A 19,796-nucleotide genomic window follows, 5' to 3' on the forward strand; every position below is an offset into this window, starting at 1 on the left:
TGACTGAAATGATACAGTTTTATTGTTTAAACACAAGCATGCTCACAGAAATACCGACATGACAGTGCTTTTTGTTCTGTGTCTAAACTGCTGCAATAACGTGAAAAACACAAAGAAGTACAGAAGAAAGCAAAGAACGCAGAAAACTGCACAATTACTCTATGTCTATTTGTGTACTTTGTGATGTTTGCATCAAAATAAATGATTACAGTTCACAGCACATTAATACCTGATGAATTGAAAACCACACTGATAAATTACGCTAAATGCAGCTCACTGATTAGAGGCAGAAAGAAAGATTATAGATACAAAACACAACATGGGTCTTTAAACTTTATGTTACATTATGCATTATTACATGCGTTATGTTACATGGCTGCTGCTGCTGTTGAAAAAGCAAATTTTTCTTCTTGCTGAGAGTTCATTGAAGCGTAAATAAACTCGAGATGTTGTTAGAAGACCTGATATTAGGGGTGAATCATGCCTTTCGTGGCCGGAGAGAACACTCAAACAAAGCACTTCAGTCACTGCAATCAAAGAAGCAATATTTGTTAATTTTCATTAGTTTCAATAACCATAGACAACATTTAACATATGTAATACTTACCTTAAAAATACATGAGACGCAGGTTTTTTTAGAACGTCTGCCTTTTCCTTAATAGAGAAAACAGAAGACGGAGATTAAAGCATCATCCGTGCATATGGTGGCAGAATCAGAGTTTAAAAATACTGTAAAGAATTTTGATTTTTCTTGTGCATATGGATGAAAAATAAAATGAAAGACAAAAACAGTTGTTTTTACTAATGTTGTATTTACTTTGCAAAGTGGTGGTGACACTTTCTTGGCAGTCCTGTAAGTGAGAATGTTGTTGAAGAAAAAAGGAAACATTTTAGAAATAAAACATTACTATATCACAAAATTTGATTTTCTCAACCTTTATTAGCACAATTTAATCCATTTCTGGTCGTGTCTTTCTGGAACCTTTGTCCGGCTGTTTTGTTGACTTCACAGTATTTAATGTATTAAACGCTACTCACGGCTGAAGTAACGCAGCGTGCAGAGAACAGCCAGAGCCAAGCCTCCAAGAAGTCCGACAAGAGGCCAAAGAATCATAGAGCCACAGCCTCCTGGAACAAAGGAATAATGGAGTACATGTTTCTTCCCCCCAATGGAGTCATGATATAATCAATCATTAATCAATTTTCATTTTGCAAGAAAATGTTCAATTATGCACTGCTGCAAACAATTTAAAGTCCTTTTTATTCTTTTTATTCTATAATAACTTACCCTTGGAGTCGCCTGTATTGCAACGACAGGTTGGTTTGGATGGTGGTTTGGGTTTTGGCTTAGGAGGTGGTGTTGGTGGGGTCTCTGTCAAATAAAGACCAAAGAAAGGTAAATGGACTGGTTCTTGTAGAACGCTTTTCTGCTCTAGTTCTGCTGTAATTCAGCGTTTTATACAACATATCTCTGTCACATAGAGGCACTTTTTTCTTTAAGTGTTTTTCTAACCAAAATTTACACTCTGACGAACACAACTCAAGGTTCAAGTATCCTTCTTAACATGTAGATGGGTTAAGCCAGGGATCGAATCACCAGCCTTCCGATTAGGAGATGACTTGCCTGATCGCCTGAGCCAAAGCCACCCAGAAGCACCATTAAGAAAAGTAAAAAGCAACTTTTTTCTAAAAAAAAAAAAAAAAAGTTGTTGTTGCAGCAATTCTCTACCAAGTTTCTAATTGGCAAAGAGAAGAAACAATTGACATGATTATTAACAGAATCGCCCTCCATCTGTACATCTGTTGAGCCAGCGAACAGTTTTTCAGCATTTTATTTTCTTATTTGTAGTTAGAATTTACCCATTTGGCCTATTGAATGTGTACCAATATCTTCTGTTTGCCCGTGCTGTGAGAAAGTTTTACTGCTTAAGCCTCGTTCAGAAAGACAAGTAAGGCAGCATCAGCTAGGCAAAGAGAAGCAGAAAGCCAGGATACAAAAGAACTTCTCAACGTTTACTTGTGTCAAAGACACCAGTTTGGTTTCCAAAATGCAAATATGCATTGATTTGCAAATGATTTAAACCTTATGTCATACCAAATATGGAAACAGAATTTTTTATGATTTGAAAAATATACACTCATTTTGATTGTGATGCCATAAACACCTTTAAAAAAGGTTTTCTTTCTCTGGTGCAGCTTTAAGCGATAAACAGTGTTCACTCACTGTCAGAAGTGTTTCTGGAGTCCGTGCAGTGATTTCCATGAAACATCCATTTTTAACACAATAACTCCAGAGTGCATGAACATCACGGGCATTCCATACCCCTTTCACGTCTGTACAAAGATTTCCGTGCATTCCCTGAATCTTTTGATATTAAGTTCTCTAGATGATAAAATCGACAAATTTGAATTTTCCTCAGATACTTAGAAATTCTACCTTGACTACATATGTAGTCACACACGCTTTCAGAGAGTCGTGAAAGCTCCATCTTTTACTCCTTATGGACATTGGAATGCTTTTTCATACCCAATTTTATTTAAAAAAAACAAAAACAAAACATGATTACTTGTGGCATGCTCCCCCAGGTATCTTTAAACATTCTATAGCTGCTTCTCCTGGAAAAACGATCATATATATTTAAAAAAACAACAACAAAAAATCTAAATGAAGGTCTGTCAGAAAGTGATATTCTTTCTTTGTAAATGAGTAGCAAATCACTGCATACTGTTTTAGTTCACATTTTTGCAGTGCACCTTCACCGTTTTAAAAATGGTGTTGAATTCGACTGATACACCAAGGTAAGTGCGCCACACTTTTAAAGCTGTCCAGTGAGTCCGCAGAATATTAGACATTTTTTGTATTAAAGTAGGAGTCCTAATATGTTGGATTTACACACCAAAGCCTTAAATCATCCATCAGCTTGACCTGCCTCTTCAAAATCAGATGGATATTTTGAAAATTTCACATTTAGCCTGATATTTAACTGTGACAGGAAGCACTTAGAATACAAACCTCCTGGCAGTAGAAGAGTCCCAGGCTTCCATACTTCATTAAGATTTTTTTCCTTCAAGACACAAGAATAAATCCCTCTGTCTTCTTTCGTCACATTGATGATACGGAGCGCAAAAGACTTACTGCCCCTCTTACTGAGTTTAAAACGTGTTTTGTCCACGTTATCTCCATAGAGAGTACGGTCAGCATTGTTGCATCTGCCTAGAAAGTGGACTTTGCTACTCATGTCACTGTGGAACCAGAAGACTAAGTCACAAGCCATGCTGCCACAATCACAATCAATGGTCTCACTGCTTGGGATCTTAGGGTAACGAACGCTGACTTCTTCTTCCAGCAGCTTCTGTTTTAAATCTTGACCTAGGAAAAAGAGCGACATTTAAGATTTCAGCAACACATTTGTAGCACATTCAAAAACTCCTCCGAAATTATTTTTGAGTTACTATATAACAAGCTGCCTCGCCCATTCGTTGCAAAGGTTTATGGCCAATCCTCCCGTAAAGATGTGCAGTTAATTAAGGAAAAGGAATACTAATACGTGTAATAATAAATGCAAGTTGTCACGCTTCCTACATAGCGAAAGCCAGTATAAATCCAACTGGCAATATAAAATATGAAAATATGAAGAAATCTCCTGTATATATTTCAAACTCTTAACAGTGACATTTTGGATTTGCTGTATGGTGGATTTAGCATTTAGGTGATATTTTACAAGAGGCCTATGTGGTAAAACATCTTTTCGCATTTTACAATCATTTTCTACTTTCTATGTTTTCAAGTCAAATGCACAGGTCTGTGTTATGAAATAGTGTTATGAAATATATAAACATACACAGCAAGTCAAACACTGTGTTTGTATGAAAGGTTAAGACTTACTGGCTCTTGCTTCATGCTGTTCTTGCAAAAATAAATGAAATACAAGTGCTGTGTTACATTCAAGACTAATTTAGTTTACATGTGTCACAATACGACACAAATCTGATTTATTTCAATCTCCCCAGTAGAGTGATGCAAATATAAAAAAGACGATGATGATGAAAAACTACAGGGGAATGCTGCAATGTTACCCTTAAAGTATAGAAGCAAAACTCAAAGGCTGATAATTAACGTAATAACATAGCCGTATCAATAATCTATACTTTCATATGTATCATGTCTAAGTGTTAAACCAACAAACCAAAGCTCACTTCTTTGACTCTTAAAGCCACATTTCATTCTTTATCACATGCTATGGCAATGACTGTATTTAATAAATGTACATTTTAAGATAAAAATCAGACGATTATCAGTTGAACTTGAAAACAACAACATCCCTCGGTAAGCTACCTGACTTTGCAACAGCAAGAACGTTTGTGTCTTATGAGATTAAAGACAAAGCTGATGGTCTTACCAGATGTCCAAAGTGGTCCTGTCAACAATAGCCATGCCAGTGACAGAAAGAACATTTTGTCAGGCCGTCGCTGTGTATCCGTATCCGTGTGTAACTTGTGTGCTAGCTGAGGGAGGTTGCTAATACTTTCTCGTCTTGATATCTATCTGTCATAGATGATGGGAGGAACTATGCTGACAGGGCCCTGAGGCTTGAATGCAACACCCTAAAATGATACAGAGGGCCTATCAGATACGGTATAACAGCATTACACCAGTCACTGGGACTTTAACGTACACGCTCTAAAACCCCAAATGCCTAATACAGATAAGGATCAGCACAAGTGCTGCATCAAAATAAACCTATTGATGCCATTCTTTATTCTGTTCAACTAACAGAGCCCAACAATGACAGCTGTTACTATTATGTTAAGTCTGTTATTTAAAAAAAAGAAAACGTATTCATCCCCAACATTCATAGAGGCGTAAAGTGAATGTTTCACAGCTGAAAATGTGGTGTTGTCTCACATTATGTCCCACATAAACAAAAGCAATTAAAAAATGTTGCATATTTCCAGAGCAGCAGTTTGCAGTGCTGTGGTCTCTGCCCAGGTGCATGACCTAGAGTTCAGCAGAGCCACACATACAGAGCTTCATGCACAGAACAAAAAGGGAATATAAACATATGGCACCTAAACTCTGTAACGAAATAATTGCATACGAGGATTAACAATACAAAATACATTTAAATATTCAATGGAGTGTGTAAGGCAACTTCAGTATTCCACCTGCCATAAAGTTCTTAAAGACTCGCATGAAACAAACATTAAAGTCAAAACCAGTGAAGTTTGTGCCTGTGCAAGTAATTTTGCATTACCTTTTTCTTCTTTGAAAAGTGCACATATAGTTTTATATTATAATCAGTTCTTAAGTAAATATATCTCATATTATCTGACTTGTTTGATATTCACATTTTTACTATCCAACCCCTTACATACAAGCATTTAACAGTTACAGACCCCTGGCTGTGTAAAAACAGCAGACTATGTTCATTATGTCCCACTGCACCAGCATCATTGTTAAGGGGACTCATTATTAAGTTTAATCAGGCAGTTACAGGCACATTGCTTGAAACAGAAAAATAAGCCAGTTAGAGCTGCAACCATCAGTTATTTTCATGATTGCTTAAAAAAACAACAACCACTGATTGATTTTATATTTAAAATTACAGAAAATCATTACAGATATAGTATTTAAACTTTATATATGTACACATACATCACACACAGGACACCTATGCATTTCCAAATGTGGAGCCATTGTATGTTTGGCTTTTCACAATGAATTTTTATTTTTTGCATTTTGTGACAAGATACATCAACATCTACTCAATAAACTCAAATCTATGCCTCACGTTGAAGACTATGAGTTTCACTGACATTCAGAGATAAAAACCTGATTTGAAGCACTTTTCCCTACATCAAGACAGTATCTCTGCAATGTTTGATGTGTAATTTTTAAAGTTGCCATTCTGACAAAGAGAGGACTTTTGAAATCTCTTTTTCAGACGTCCTTTTCACACTTGCTCGATAACAGTGATGATCCTTTAAATCATGTGGTGTTTGTGGATCTTTTGTGCGTTCGTAAAGGGTAAGGGTACAGAACGGTCTGGTGGGGATCTTAAAGTGAGAGGATGTGGGAACCCTAAAGTTCTACGGGGGTTGTACACTCAGGCGAGGAACAAGATTCTTTGAAAACAGATCTCAGGGGTCTTCAGATGTGCGCTCTTCACACATCGCTGAGCTATAAAGCCTTTGTTGGTCTCTCCACTTCAATGCTTTACGTCAAATGCTGCCAAGCTCTGGTTTTACTTGCCTGCTCTGCTATTTCTTTCTTAATTTTTTTACTTTAGTATTCTTTGAGAAGTCATCCATAAAAAATACAGAGATGTAGCAGTGTCATTCTCATTACCAGAGCTTTAAAGATAATTAATGTCAAGACCATAGTTCAGAAGATTATTTACAGCATCTGCAGGACTTCTGCACTAAACCATTTCAACTTTTGTGTCACTTCTATGATCCACATTTTTTCTTTGCGCCAGCAATCCAATCAACATCTAACTTAATAACGACTGACATTCAAAACACAATGGGAAGTTATTTCACGCATGTTGATTTAAAAGTTTTTCTTTATAAACTTTTCAGATAAATTCACACTCACTCCTCGTTTGACCACTACCAACTACTTTCATATCTAGGCTCATACATATAGCTCTCAATGAACATTTAACAATACAGCCCACAAGCAAACGAAAAGATAAAAACACAAAATTGTTTTTCTTGAGTAGATGTGATGTACCAAGAGCATCAGAGGAACAGTGGCTCGGCCAATCAAAGTATTTTGATAACTCATTTCAGATACCTTAAGATTTACTTAAAAGAACATTTGTGTAGATGCATGTAAATAAAAATGACAGTAGGGATTAGGAGTGTAAGTGGCCCACTTTATAGCTCATAGTTTAACAGTAGGTGATACTGTTTCCCTTTGGAGTTTCCTTTAACTACTAACTTTGTTCAGTTTGCACATTGCTCTTCAACCTGAATTCTGAGGTTATGTAAAGAGTTGTCCTCATTTGAATGTCTGCACCTGTATGACCGCAAATGTGTTTTCTGGTTGTATAAATACAATCATAAAACATACACATGTACACAGTGCACTGCAGACTAATGAAGTGTTAAATCTGCTGTGGTGCAACACATGTGCCAGGCAGTATTTGTTGTATTTTTATCATTTCATAATACGTCTTACACTGAACTTCTGTACAGCACGTTGTCAGTGGCTTTATTTCAACTTTTGTGCCTGAGAGTGAGAACACACAGAGAGCTTCTGAAGTAATGAAATGAATAAGCTTCTGACATCTATGAGCTTTTATTTTCAGTACTGATGAAATGGATGAAGCTCAACAGTGCCAACCAGAGACTGCTAAAGGGATGACAATCTATCAAGTCCATGCCAGATGCACGCATCCATAATCAAATTTACCTTAGTGATGAGTTAAGAGTACTTCATAAACAAACAGTGCTAAACATTACAGCCATCAACTCACTGTACACACAAACCAAACTTATTATAAAGTGTCATAGTATAAAATTAATGCTGAATCTCCTCCAGATACAAACGAAATACATTCATTTCTTATACACATACAAATTGACTCTACATGGCTAGCCAGCTAGCGAACTTGTATAAGAAAACACTTTTCGGTTATTAGAGCAGATATAGAAAAGGCCTTTGCTACCTGCTGACAGGATTTTTTAAAAATCATTTTAATATAGCTTATTATTATTTTCAATGTCATGCTTATAATAAATGTTTGCCAAAAGTAGTCCAGAATACTGTTCACTTCAGCTGCTCCTGCAGAGTTTAACACCCCAGAATCGAGTCGTCCCACAGCTTTTCCTCCTCTGTCCTAGTGTCTGCTTTCTCTTTTGCCTTCTTCTTCTCTTTTCTGTATTTAGGTTTAATGGACTCATCCTCTTCACCCTCCCTTTGCTTAACATTAATTTCAGTCTGAATATGCAGTTCAGTCTCTTTGCTATTCTTCATCATGACTTCTGGCTTTAATTTGTCCATAACTTGATCTCCTCTTTCCACTTTAAAGTTTTCCTTAAGGGATTTTCTTTCTTTTCGTCTCCACTTGCCATGAATTTTTGACTTTTTCCTGCTCCTCTCCTCCTCCGACTCAACAGATTGCTCTCTTCTTCTCTCCTCTGAGTCATCATCTCTTTCCCTCCTCTGGCGTTTCCTCCTCCTCTCCTCATCCCTTCCTCTCCTCACTCTCTCCGTATGGGATGTTTTAATCTGCCTCTTTTCTCTGTGCCTATATTCACTATGATCACTGTCACTTTCACTACTGCTGGAGGAGGAATACGAGGAGGAGGAGTAAGATAATGAGGTAGTACAGGAGGAAGAGCTTGACCTTCTCTGCCTTCTTCTCATGGGCCAACTAGTGAGCGGTGGAGGACCTGAGTTACGAAGAACTGGAGGAGGATAGTTGTAGTTTGAGGCACGTGACGGCAAGGGTGGGCCCTGAAACGATGAACACCCCATTTGAAGTGGAGAGTAATGACCAGAGTGGGACTGATGAGGAGAAATGGAGGTAGGAAGGAGGTTCGACACAGGTTTATTTAGTTCCACCATATTCTTCCTATTTATTACTTCCCGTTCTTCAGCTTCATCTTCCTTTTGCATGGTATCCTGAGGGAGGACCTGATTAGTCTTAGGAGTGATTCCACGAGCCTTCTGAACCTGAATGTAATCAGCCAGTTCATCTGCAAATGTGCTGTACAGTTTTTGCTGGGATTGGCATAGATCGATGACCTTCTTCTCCCTGAGCAAGAACACATAAACTTGAATTAGGCTGCTATTCAATCAGATAAATGGTGATGAAAAACCTACAAAATATAGCCTTAGTAAACCACAGAGGCATTCTGAGGTTCCTGCTTGAAAATGACATGCCCAAAATGAATTCATTATCTCTCTACAATTACAAACTCCCTGTAAACCAACTTGGTATCTAAATTAAGCTAACACTTGATTTGTGTCAGGTTGTTACAGGTTGCGATTCCTTTGTATATTTATAACAGTGTTATTTTCATATTATTTAGTGTCATCACAAATAATTACTTCTTGCCAAAGGTAAGCTGAAGTGCAATGTAGTAAATATTACACTTTAAAAGTTGACATTGTCTTCTTAAACTTACTTTATCTGGTGTTTGTTTCCCTGCATGTGGTCCTGGTACATCTCCACAGAGTTAAATTGCATACTACACATCTGACACATCAAGGAACTGCCTGGAGAAAAAGATTAGAAAGAAGAGAGATTTTTTTTAAAAATCCAACAACTTTCAACGGGCCAATAAAGATTTAGTAAAGTCATTTTTCTACTGTTTTACAAATTCTGGTTTTCTCCAAATCATTCATGCCATCTCCACAAAGAGATGCTGTAGCGCCTAAAGCTGAAAATAAAAAACAGGAAACTGCTTTATTAAACTTTCTGACATTCTGGCTCACCTGATTCAATCCCCTCGAGTCAGACTTATCAGATTAAAGTCAGATTATTGTTATAATAATAAATAATAACAAAACCACAGAATTATAGCTAATCAGACTATCTGAATCACATCCATACTTACTGTAATAATGCTACAAAGCCAACTTCTATTTGATTATCTCCTATTCACCCACCTGTGCTGGGATAAATCTTCACTGCTGATGTAGATGTTTCAACTAGATTTTTCACTTTTCCCTTCAGAACTTCCTGTTTCTTTTTCCCTTTCTTGTTAATGTTTCTGTCCTGGTTTCAGGCTGCTGTGGTGATTTTTATTAAATTCCTGAAGGATTTAACGCTCTTTGTATTATCCTGTTTGCTCAAAGGCAAAAAGTTACCTTGCTCTACATTGTGTCCTAGCTGTTTGAGCAGCTCCTGTCTGGCCTGATTCCTCTGGTGTTTGCGTCCACTGTAGTGCTGCAAGGCTACATGGGGATTCGTGAAGGAGGCAGTACACAGGGCACAGTACTTGTTGGGATCCTTCAAATCAACCTCTGTGCTACATGTAGCACTGGTGACTGCTGGATCCAAATCATGCTCCACAACACCCTCTGAGGATGGTTTTTGCTGAGACTTATCAGGATCCTGTTGGAGACCTGATGAAGCACGCACTTCTGTAGACTTCTCTATAAAATGACAGTGAAATCATGATGTCAACATATCTTCCTTACTGTGTGTAAATATCAAAATCTACATCAAGAAAATGCTTTTTGCATCACAGAGCTCAAACTTGCCTGATAGGTGAAGACTTTGTTTACGAAGATTTTTTGTATGGACTTTGCCTTCATAGTGTGATCTTGCCACCACAGGTGAGCTAAATACCATGTTGCAAAGCTCACAGAAATGATCTTTATCATTACTCATCGTCTGCTGCAAAAAACAAACAAAAACTATAAACTACTTATTTTATGAATACAAGATTGCTTTCATATACCCCTCATATTCTTTTGAGAGGGATATTATTAAAGCACTAATACTGTAGCTCTGATATTCTTCACTATTGGATGCTTACATTAGTTTGTCCTCACTCAGTTCTCATGATTACAGACAAGAGACTCCATCTGACAGAAAAAGAAAACTTAAACTTGGCCACTAACCTGGGCGCCTGTTGACTTTTCTGCTTTTTTGGTCTGCAGGTACAGCTTGAGTTTCTGAGCGTGTTTCTTTCCCTGCAGTTGGACAACATGTGAGACATTATTAGAAAATATTTTACTTATGGCAGGTCTAATTAAAGTTGTACTACGGTGCTATGATTTGTGCCTGGAGGATAAAACACACCTCATAGTGAGACAGCCGCTGTGACTTAAACAGCAGCACAGCCTCACACACATGGCAGTAACTGTCTGTAAGGAGACACTTCAGTAGCGCCTCTTCAGCTTTGTTTCCTGTGCGGCAGAATACATGAAAACTTATTTAAACATGAAGCACAAACGAAACACTATTAAATTATTAAATTCACATAAGAGAAAAGTTTGTCCAATACAACTTCCATTTTCTCAGTACACAGAAAAAAAGGCTGAATCTTTAACTTTCACACAACCTTTATTGGATCATATATTAACCTATCTAATGGTTCTTTTTCAAAACAAACTAATTTGTTTTGTAATTTGTTAATTTATACAATATGCTTTGCCTTAGTGTGGCAAATCTCATTCAACATTTACAATGATTTTAATATGACCTGCTAATTCTACAAAGGTCTACACAACTGGGGAGTTGTGAATATAACCACTTAAATACATATTTCTATTAAAACGTTCCCCTTATGGAAAAGTTTATTTATCATTTATGAGGGAAAAGTAAGATACACTTTTATTTTTTTTAATCTTCTAAAACTATTTCCGCTCAACACACACTTCCTAAAGTAGCATGCAACACACATGTTGACACATACTGCATATTATATTGCTAGCCCATAACAAATTGTTACTTGATTTCTTCCATTCTGCAGATTCTGGTTGAGATGCAATAGCTGATTCACTAGTGGTGCATTCAGTGCCAATTAACTAAAAGTAGACGTAAAAAAAAGAAAAAAAAATATGTGACAACTTAAATACCCACACATAAAACAAAAAAGTTAAACTAATTCCTAAATAAATAAAAAATAGATGACAAATTACCCTTTTGTTGCAATACCTGTTTAGTGATTTACTTTTAAAAAGTACAGTTTAGTGATGACACTCACGCATGTGGATTAAATATTACGTTTTACAAGCAAAGAAATAACTTGTCTGCTCGGATATTTTGATAAAGTGTGGCCCAGAAACAACATTAAACCACACTGAATGAGCATGATGTTTCTGTGTTATTTCAACAACCTAACTGTTCAGCCAGTCTTGTATTGCTCACATTTTCAAAACTTTGAAGGACATTTTGCAACACAGAAATATGAAATTTATTAAAGTGAAATCAACGAGTACAGTGCTGATACCAGTAAATAACAATGTTTAGGCAAGATTATTGATGTTGTAGGCTGTACTGAACTAATCATAGGACATGATGACTGGTGGAGACTGAATTTCTGTTAGAAGAACTAAAATTGTTAACTACTTTACTTCAGTAGTTTTTTTAAATTAAAAAAATAACTTATTTAAAATATCTGCGTTTGTCTCAAATGTAAACACATGCACTTGCAGAGGTGCTTATCATGAAAAAATTTTCTAATTGAAATTACGGGACAGTCTGATATACTTATAAATACTGAAAATTACTATGAAAAAGAAAATAAGGCAATCAAAGGTGATGAGGGTTTACTTTTAAAGTGCTGAGTATCAACACTGGCATCCTACATGAAGTGCTGTGAAGCACATATAAAGGACCTCAGGACAATTAAACACTAAAAGGTGTTTAAATGCAAGAAATAAAAGACTGAAACAAGTACTCTATATGTACTCACTCTGATGCTCCGGAAGAATTTATGTGCACTGATATATTTCAAATATTGTACTTACCAAATGACTTTCCATTTCCATTTATTATCCTTTCACCTTGAGAACACTGTTTTAGTTTACTAATGAGTTTAACCGGCACAAAAAAGGTGGATGCCAACTTTAAGTTTTAGCCTCAATGATGCTTCAGGTGCTAAGGTTTGCAGTCCTTAATATTGTTTTTTTTTTTTTTTTTAAATGGCGACATTTCAGACTAAGTTTACAATTAGACTAGCTTTCCCATGTAGGATGAAATAAATTATGTCATCCACTTAACAGTTTATGGCTTCTGCTGCTAAAACCGGTTAGTCGACGAATCGGTTAGCATTAACTACCGGTATATGGAATCATTTAAAGGGACTGTTTCGTTTCGTGTGGGGGTCGAACTTGCTGGTACTAGCTCTGAGACAAACAACATAAGGAAAAGTACCCTAACTGTTCATGGTTTAATCATCAAGCTGGGCCAAGGGTAAGAGGGAGATTTTCGGGGCGATAGTTTCTACTATCCTCCTCGTAGAGACCGCTATAAAATTCTGAAAGCCCCTCACGTTAAAGCAGATTAACGTTAGGCAGCCGACGTTAGCAAATTTAGCTAAGCAGCTAACGAGCTCACTAGAATAATGAGCTGGCTAGCCACATAGCAGAAAAGCTAACAAAGGCGCAGCAGGTAGGGTGCCATACGGCTGAATTTTCACATTCTGAAGACAACTCACCTTCAACCTGGGTACTATCTATTTTATTGTTTATTACTTTGTCAGCACCTGTGACAGAAGTCGCGTTAGGGATACTGGCAATGTTATTTTGAGAGTCTGACTCCGCAGTTAGCGAAGTACAGCCACTTGTGTCGTCCATCTTTTTTTCCCTACCTGAACGTGCATGCGCAGTAGTATTGTAGTCCTGGTACAGGAAAGCTAGTTTTAATAACTTACATCCTCCGTATTTTTTCGTCTTGTGTATTTTAAAGACTTGTTTTCATGAAAATCCTTTAACGAATAATCAGAAACGGCAATGGGAAAATCTCTCTGTTATGCTCAAATGATTTACTTCTTCTATCGAAATATCTAAAATCACGACTCTGCGCATGCACAGCAGGACCCGGATCCTTAGTATGTAAATGGAACTGATTCATATTTATGTATTTGCTACTTTTTTATCATCTAAGAAGTCAGTGTTTTCTCTCTATGCCTTATATTCATATCATTAGCTGCACCAAAAATGAAGAAAAAAAAAACAAGTTAATATCAAAATAGATATTTTATTCTGGGACATCATTTTCACATCGAAAAAAACAAGACAAATTTACTGACAAACATTACAAACAGCAAGGCCAGATGATCACAAAATCACGTCAAGGCAGAAATACAAAGGAAGTGGGTTACTATAGAAAAGCCGTCTCTGGAAAGATGTCACTTTCTCTTCTGAAGCTCTCTGGCTAAGGCATCCAGCTGTGGAAAGAATTTAGTATGGCATTAGACTAATACACAGAAATCAATACAGGCTACACACAGATATGCACACTATGGCTGGATAAGCACAACTTCACTAATATGTGTATGTCAGTCAAGAATTTTCAGTCAATGTCAGTCAGATTTCAGAGTAGACAAAATCTCATGATCATATGATCATAAGAAATATACTGATGGCAAGACATTGTGATTCAAGTACCATTAAACATGCTACTGTTCATCTCTGCTTTTCTCACTTACAAGAATGTTTCTCAGGATACTCCTCCTCTGGGGTCTCAGGTAGCTGCATTCCCCTGCTTCACACAGCTTAATCTCCTCTGAAATCTAAGAAGCAAAACAGATTGAGGTTAAGGGATAAAGGGTATCTTCATTCTCAACAGAAACTACTCAGTGATTGGTTAAATTATTCACACAAACACTTATCCCAACCTCTGATGTGCCAAAGGAGTCCAGCTCCCTTTTTCCTCCAGGATACCAACCATGGGACCAGTGCTGGGCAAAGGACAGCTGAGCCCCCACACAGAGAAGCAGCCCCAAGAGCAAAGCCAGTCGAGACACACACATGATATTCCCACCTAGAAGAATGGACATAGAGTTAGTTTGAAAAATATTTGAAGAACACATTCTTTATTGAGAATTTCCTGCAATAAAAGCTAAAAAGAAAAGTGTTGTTAGCTGCAATAAAGTTAATTTTAAGATCTGAGCTAAAACATTTCAGTGCAAACTTGCTATATTATTATGGATGCTGGCTATCATTTCAGGCGAACATCCAAATTTTTCACTGCATTTGGAAAACTTTTACATAACATCACTTTAAGCCAGGGGTGTCAAACGTAAGACCCGCAGACCAGAATCAGCCCTGCAAAGACTCCAATCGCGGCCCACTGGATGGCTCTGGAAAACGTGAAGGAACACATACATTTTTGAACTTTTTACTGCATTTTCACAAATTTTACAGCTTTTCCCACTCATAAAGAAAAATGAGTTTGACATCCCTGCTTTCGGCGCTTCTATCATTTACTCAATTTTGAGTACAATATTCTAGTTGTCCTTTGTCATTCTGAAAGTAAATATTGAAAGTATCAGATCTTGAATCGAATAATAGTTTTAGATAAACTACTAAAACTGGGCAGAAATGTAGTCATTTGTCCTTACCTTAGTCTTAGATTTCACAGCTTTATCAGTCCAAGTTTCCCTCAGTGTACCTGCAGGGGTTCACTTCAAAATGTTCTTTTCCTTTGGTGGATTTAGTGCTAAAATCAGCTTGCGGTACAACCGAGGTGTTTTACTGAAGAGATTCTCTGCTCCCTCTTTCTTCCCCTCAATATATAGACCAATCCCCCAGCACACATCATTGTCTTCCTTATTCTTCCCCGCCCATTTTTGACCCCTTTGACTCCCTCTTCTTCTAAGGGGTCAAATGAATCATCCATGGGGACGAGACGTACATGCGGTCCGACCAATTCCAATTATCATCTGTAAACAGCACTGACACCCATCTATACCACCAATATCCTCTTCTACACTATGTCAATTTAAATAAGACATTCAAGTCATTATTAGTGAGATCCATCATCATTCTGTCACAGTCAGTGCTCATTGAGGATAAACCTTATACACGGTCAGCTTGCTTTCATTACTGGCTCTCAACAGGGAGGGCCTTTTAAGTAAGAATGCTTAGCCATACAATGTCTGAAGCTTCAATTTCCTACTTTTTACACCAGTATTGACCACAATGAACCACCACACGTTTTCTCTCTGACCTTGCTGACACCTCAGGGGGATCTGATAGGAAGAGGAACAAATACACTGGATTCCTGACCAATCCACAGGTGACATTATTGTCAATTAGAGGAGAAAAGGTATTTATGTTTCAGTTCACACCCAGGAAGTGACTGCATATGTTGCTACAGATGTAACATAACTCATTAGACATAATCAGTCAGTGGTAGATGCTACAACAGGCCAAGCTGACCATTAATAAAATCAGTACATTTTGATGTAAAAATTTAACCTTAATGGCCAATTCGTTTTCCCATTGCCTTATTCATCAAATACTATAATTAACTTAGAGGGCTAAGTTTGGTCATTATTAATGTATTTTTTTCACCCTACGAAGCAGAAATGAAACCATTTTCACTAAAGGTATTTCCTTTACATATTTGTGTGTATTATTGTAGGGTTCTTGCAATATGAGGCAACTGATATGAGGTGGCTGATGTGATTATATATATATAAATAAAATTGAATCTCATGTTGGCGCGTAAGTGAAACTAGCCCCGTTTAAAAATGGATATCTGCAGATTAGGCTCGACAGTGAAAGGTTTGTTGCTAAACATCCAGTTCTTTCAGTAGGTGTTGCAGACTTTGTGTTAACATTTTGACTTAAAGCTGCCTCTTAAATCACAGCATTTTTCAGCTCTTGATATAAAATTAGGAATTTCTTGTCAGTGTCAATAAAAATAAATACTGTACCCATCACACCGAGTAATATTAGGGTTAAGGGTTAACTCAGTACTAACACTACCAAAAATAGTCGCTTTCCATTCTTTATACCTTTCAATACTTCAACAACACCAGTGAATGAATGGTGCAAAGGGTTCGATATTGACTGGAAATCTTTCAAGAGCAGGAGTGCCTGATCCTTAAGGTAACCACAACCCATAGTCAATTATTTGGCACCACAGCACCAGCATTAGTTATTGAGAGGTGAGCTGTACATGTGTGTCAGATCATCGTGACTTTAAAGAAGCAGAGAAAACGTGGACGCACAAATTGTACTTAGAGATGGGATGTATGCTGACAAGAGGTTAAAATCTCAAGCACTTTATTAGGTTTGAACAGTATCTTGCTTAGAAAGGCCATTTGGCATTATATAATTATATATAATTTTATCATATATAATTATATATACATATATTCAAATGTTGAATAACAAAAAAAACACAAGAAACAAACTTAGGCAAAATAAAAAATAGGATTTGCTTAAGACAATCATACCAAATTAAAAAATGGCCGAAACACATCTGTAATACATTTGAAAATGGTCCCGATACAGTTCAATATACATCTTTAAAAAAAAATTACAGGAGGGAATAGAAAATAAAATAAGCAAGGCAGCAGACAGGAATGAATTATAAATAACCTTACATTATGTACAAAAGCGGAGAGGGTGTTGACCACTGGGAGGAATGGTTCAAGAGGGAAAGTGAAGGATAAAAAGGAAGCAACAAGTGAGCGGAGATGAATAGGAGACAAAGAGAAGGTGATGAGAAGAGAAAAGTTGGGCAACAGTTTTCTGCTGTCTCCCTTTCTAGAAATGGAGACCGTGGATTGAGTTTCATAAGGGCATTCAAAACGCTCCAGTGGGGGAAAACTCCTGGAATAAAGGGATAAAACAAGGGTAACTGGTTTCCCTTGGTGGTAAAGGATGCAAATCCTATTTCTGTGTTTTAGTTCTACATTCGGGGTACCAACACTTGATTACTAGTCATGGATCCCACGTTCAGCTGATATGGAATGAAATTAAAATACTATGCATTTGAAAAAAAATAAAATAAAGGTGTCAATGTTAGTTTGATGTACACAAGCACGAAATCCACAAATATACAACTACAGGGAATGTGAAAGAATAACTGACCCACACTTGGTTCTGGCTCCCTCAATTTGTCACACAAAAAGGATTTGTCATTGGTCAACAGGTGAAACATGAGGAAATGCATGCGAGTTAAGAAAACTCCAGGGATGATTCATTTGTTTTGAAAACCTACCCGTGAGGCACTTCATCAGTTCACTTATAATAACAAAATTAACAAAATATTGGGTCTCACAGTTTGGCACAGTGTCATGTTTTGTGGTCAAATTGCAGTGAGACATGATCACATGATTGAAACGTGCACAACAAACCCCTGTAATTTAAGAACAGACAGTAACGCTAAGCATCCCCTCTTCTATAACCTGATGAAACACCCAGTGAGTGTCAATGTAAATAAATGAAAAACATAATGGAACCTAACCAATCGTGTTAGCACTTGTGATGCTTTGGAACAAAAAGACCTGAAATGAAGAACATGACCCACTCACAGCCAACAGTGATTTGAGTGACTGGTCAGCTTAGCTGTCCGCTACTTTTAAGTAATCAGCCTAGGGCTTTGAGACCTGAAAACCCTTCAACAGATCAAACACAGTATAGTCACCATATTGTAAAAATCAAGGCCATATCTTTTTGACCTTAGCTCTCATTTGGTTCTGTACTTTTTAAGGGCTTTACATTTGGTGCAAAGAGTGCATAAGTGTTCAAACAATCAACATTGATGCGATCAACCCTTCTCAAAATTTATTATTTTTAAAAACGATATAGCCACTATCAGTTTGACACACTTGATTGTGCTCCTTCTTTTAATAAAATAAATTAAATAAAGGAGTGCTAATGTAATGTAGATTATACACAAGTATGGGTCTGTTTACAGTTAAAAGCTACAATAAGAAACACCGAACTAGCTGGAAAATTCTAAAAGAAGGAGAAAAAAAAAGATTAAATTTTTTATTACAGTCTTTTAAAATCCAGCTGTGGGATCATATCTGAATACCCTGACTTTGGTGGAAGCCAGTACCACTTGAAGGTGACACAGCTGCAGAGATCAACTCAAGTTGAATATGTTCAATTTGTAAATTTAAACATCCTGGCATCAGTCATTTCCTGAGCGGACTGACCTAAAACCCTGCGGTTAACAGACATCATTTATCTTTTATTACAATCAAAAAAGGGCATGGCCTCAATGTTGACCTTGGATTAAATAAAAACACTGTAGTTCAAGTCTGAGCGCCATCCTACGACATTCATTTAAAAAAAGCATTGCATGGCACATTTCCTCTTTTAAAGTAACAACAAATCCATTTTTGAGAGAAATTGTTAGCAACAGCATTCGAGTAAAAGAAAACATTCCTCAGTTATCAATATTCATGATGGGAATTAAAAAGGCATCGCTCTGAAGGAGTGACAGCGCAGTCTCGTGACCCGATGCCAAATATTTAAAAAAGAAAAGGAGGAAAAAAAGACAGTAAATCCCAGAAGGCTCAAAGGAAAACTATAAACCCAGACAGAAAGGAAATACAGTCTACAAAATTTAAAAAAAAAATACTGAAGTGCTTATGTAAACAAAACAAATGCTGGGTATTGTTGATTTGTATGATGCAATAATGAGTTACTGTTTATGATTTGGCTCGCCAACATCATCAACATTACTGCTGATACCGTAACAGACCCTAGAACGTCATATAAGCCTTAATAAAACTACATGTCTTGAGTGTACGGGGCATATAAAATCTCAATGTTTTAATTAGTGATCCTTGGATAGCTCAAAAGTTTTGCTGTTCTGAACGTCTAAAGATGAAAGTCTCCAGACTCCAGAGCTACATACCCGACTAAGTGAAGGACTTTGGCACTTTGCAGACACGAGAAAGCGATGTGGAACCACGCCACAGCGCTCTCTGCCAGCTTGTGCTCCAGTTCAAACACACACAGACGCTCAAAGAATAATTAGCGGCTCCTGGTATTTAGGGTGTACGTTTACACGTATTAAAACCTGAGACTATGAGCTACATCAGAGATTCCGATCTCCAGTAATGAGCTACCTCTGAACCCCTGAAACCTAACAGAGAGAAACTGTAACTGGCTTGGAAAGCTGTTTTTTTTTTTTTTTGCCAAATCGAGGCAACCGACCCAATGTAGAGAAAAACTGCTTGTGTGAATGTCTGAGGAGTGAAAAACAGTTCAGGGTCTGTGGGTGAATGTAGAAACTTCTGCTACCACACAAAGTTGCTACAGTGTGGCTCGGGCAAAGTTTAAAATGTTTTAGGTCTCTGTCCCCAAGGTGTTTACAAAAAATAAAAACAAATGGTTGTTGTACATTAGC

At 37.1% G+C, this 19,796-nt stretch overlaps 3 protein-coding genes across 4 annotated transcripts; all 3 read right to left on the bottom strand.

Annotated features, from left to right (window-relative positions):
• Positions 1–4,592, bottom strand: cd8b (cd8 beta). The gene is made up of 7 exons (XM_026166446.2): positions 4,401–4,592; positions 3,014–3,370; positions 1,289–1,372; positions 1,039–1,128; positions 818–851; positions 608–654; positions 1–527 (listed from the first exon to the last, which is right to left on the bottom strand). Exons 1-6 carry the CDS (start codon positions 4,453–4,455, stop codon positions 636–638), a joined length of 639 nt encoding a protein of 212 aa, XP_026022231.1. The 5' UTR covers positions 4,456–4,592; the 3' UTR covers positions 1–527; positions 608–635.
• Positions 4,593–7,290: 2,698 nt separating this feature from the next.
• On the bottom strand, positions 7,291–13,277 carry zmat1 (zinc finger matrin-type 1). Its single transcript, XM_026168585.2, has 7 exons — positions 13,129–13,277; positions 10,767–10,873; positions 10,586–10,657; positions 10,223–10,358; positions 9,827–10,114; positions 9,142–9,232; positions 7,291–8,768 (listed from the first exon to the last, which is right to left on the bottom strand). The coding sequence occupies exons 1-7, from the start codon at positions 13,265–13,267 to the stop codon at positions 7,802–7,804; spliced, it is 1,800 nt and encodes a 599-aa protein (XP_026024370.2). The 5' UTR covers positions 13,268–13,277; the 3' UTR covers positions 7,291–7,801.
• A 373-nt stretch (positions 13,278–13,650) lies between these two features.
• Positions 13,651–15,216, bottom strand: gnrh2 (gonadotropin-releasing hormone 2). Of its 2 annotated transcripts, XM_026166447.2 has the most exons (4): positions 15,037–15,216; positions 14,311–14,456; positions 14,122–14,205; positions 13,651–13,860 (listed from the first exon to the last, which is right to left on the bottom strand). In XM_026166447.2, exons 2-4 carry the CDS (start codon positions 14,443–14,445, stop codon positions 13,822–13,824), a joined length of 258 nt encoding a protein of 85 aa, XP_026022232.1. In that variant the 5' UTR covers positions 14,446–14,456; positions 15,037–15,216; the 3' UTR covers positions 13,651–13,821. The 2 variants fall into 2 exon arrangements, with proteins under 2 accessions (XP_026022232.1, XP_080158131.1); XM_080302005.1 differs by lacking the exon at positions 15,037–15,216 and having other exon boundaries at positions 14,311–14,636.
• Positions 15,217–19,796: the final 4,580 nt, after the last annotated feature.

The sequence above is a fragment of the Astatotilapia calliptera genome, chromosome 5 (genome assembly GCF_964374335.1).
Source record: "Astatotilapia calliptera chromosome 5, fAstCal68.1, whole genome shotgun sequence".
Taxonomy (NCBI): domain Eukaryota; kingdom Metazoa; phylum Chordata; class Actinopteri; order Cichliformes; family Cichlidae; genus Astatotilapia; species Astatotilapia calliptera.

Bases quoted from the DNA above. Each gene is read 5' to 3' on its own strand.
- cd8b (XM_026166446.2), bottom strand. From the start codon at position 4,455: ATGTTCTTTCTGTCACTGGCATGGCTATTGTTGACAGGACCACTTTGG. The intron at 1,373-3,013 runs GTTTGTATTCTA...TTTATTTGACAG, and splicing joins GACTCTTCTACTGCCAGGAG to AGACCCCACCAACACCACCT. The intron at 1,129-1,288 runs GTAAGTTATTAT...CCTTTGTTCCAG, and splicing joins CAATACAGGCGACTCCAAGG to GAGGCTGTGGCTCTATGATT.
- zmat1 (XM_026168585.2), bottom strand. From the start codon at position 13,267: ATGGACGACACAAGTGGCTGTACTTCGCTAACTGCGGAGTCAGACTCT. The intron at 10,874-13,128 runs GTGAGTTGTCTT...TCTGCCGCACAG, and splicing joins AGATAGTACCCAGGTTGAAG to GAAACAAAGCTGAAGAGGCG. The intron at 8,769-9,141 runs GTAAGTTTAAGA...GTTCTTGCTCAG, and splicing joins GGAAACAAACACCAGATAAA to GGAGAAGAAGGTCATCGATC.
- gnrh2 (XM_080302005.1), bottom strand. From the start codon at position 14,505: ATGTGTTCTTCAAATATTTTTCAAACTAACTCTATGTCCATTCTTCTA. The intron at 14,206-14,310 runs GTTGGGATAAGT...TTTGCTTCTTAG, and splicing joins ACTCCTTTGGCACATCAGAG to ATTTCAGAGGAGATTAAGCT. The intron at 13,861-14,121 runs GTAAGTGAGAAA...TTCTTTCCACAG, and splicing joins GTATCCTGAGAAACATTCTT to CTGGATGCCTTAGCCAGAGA.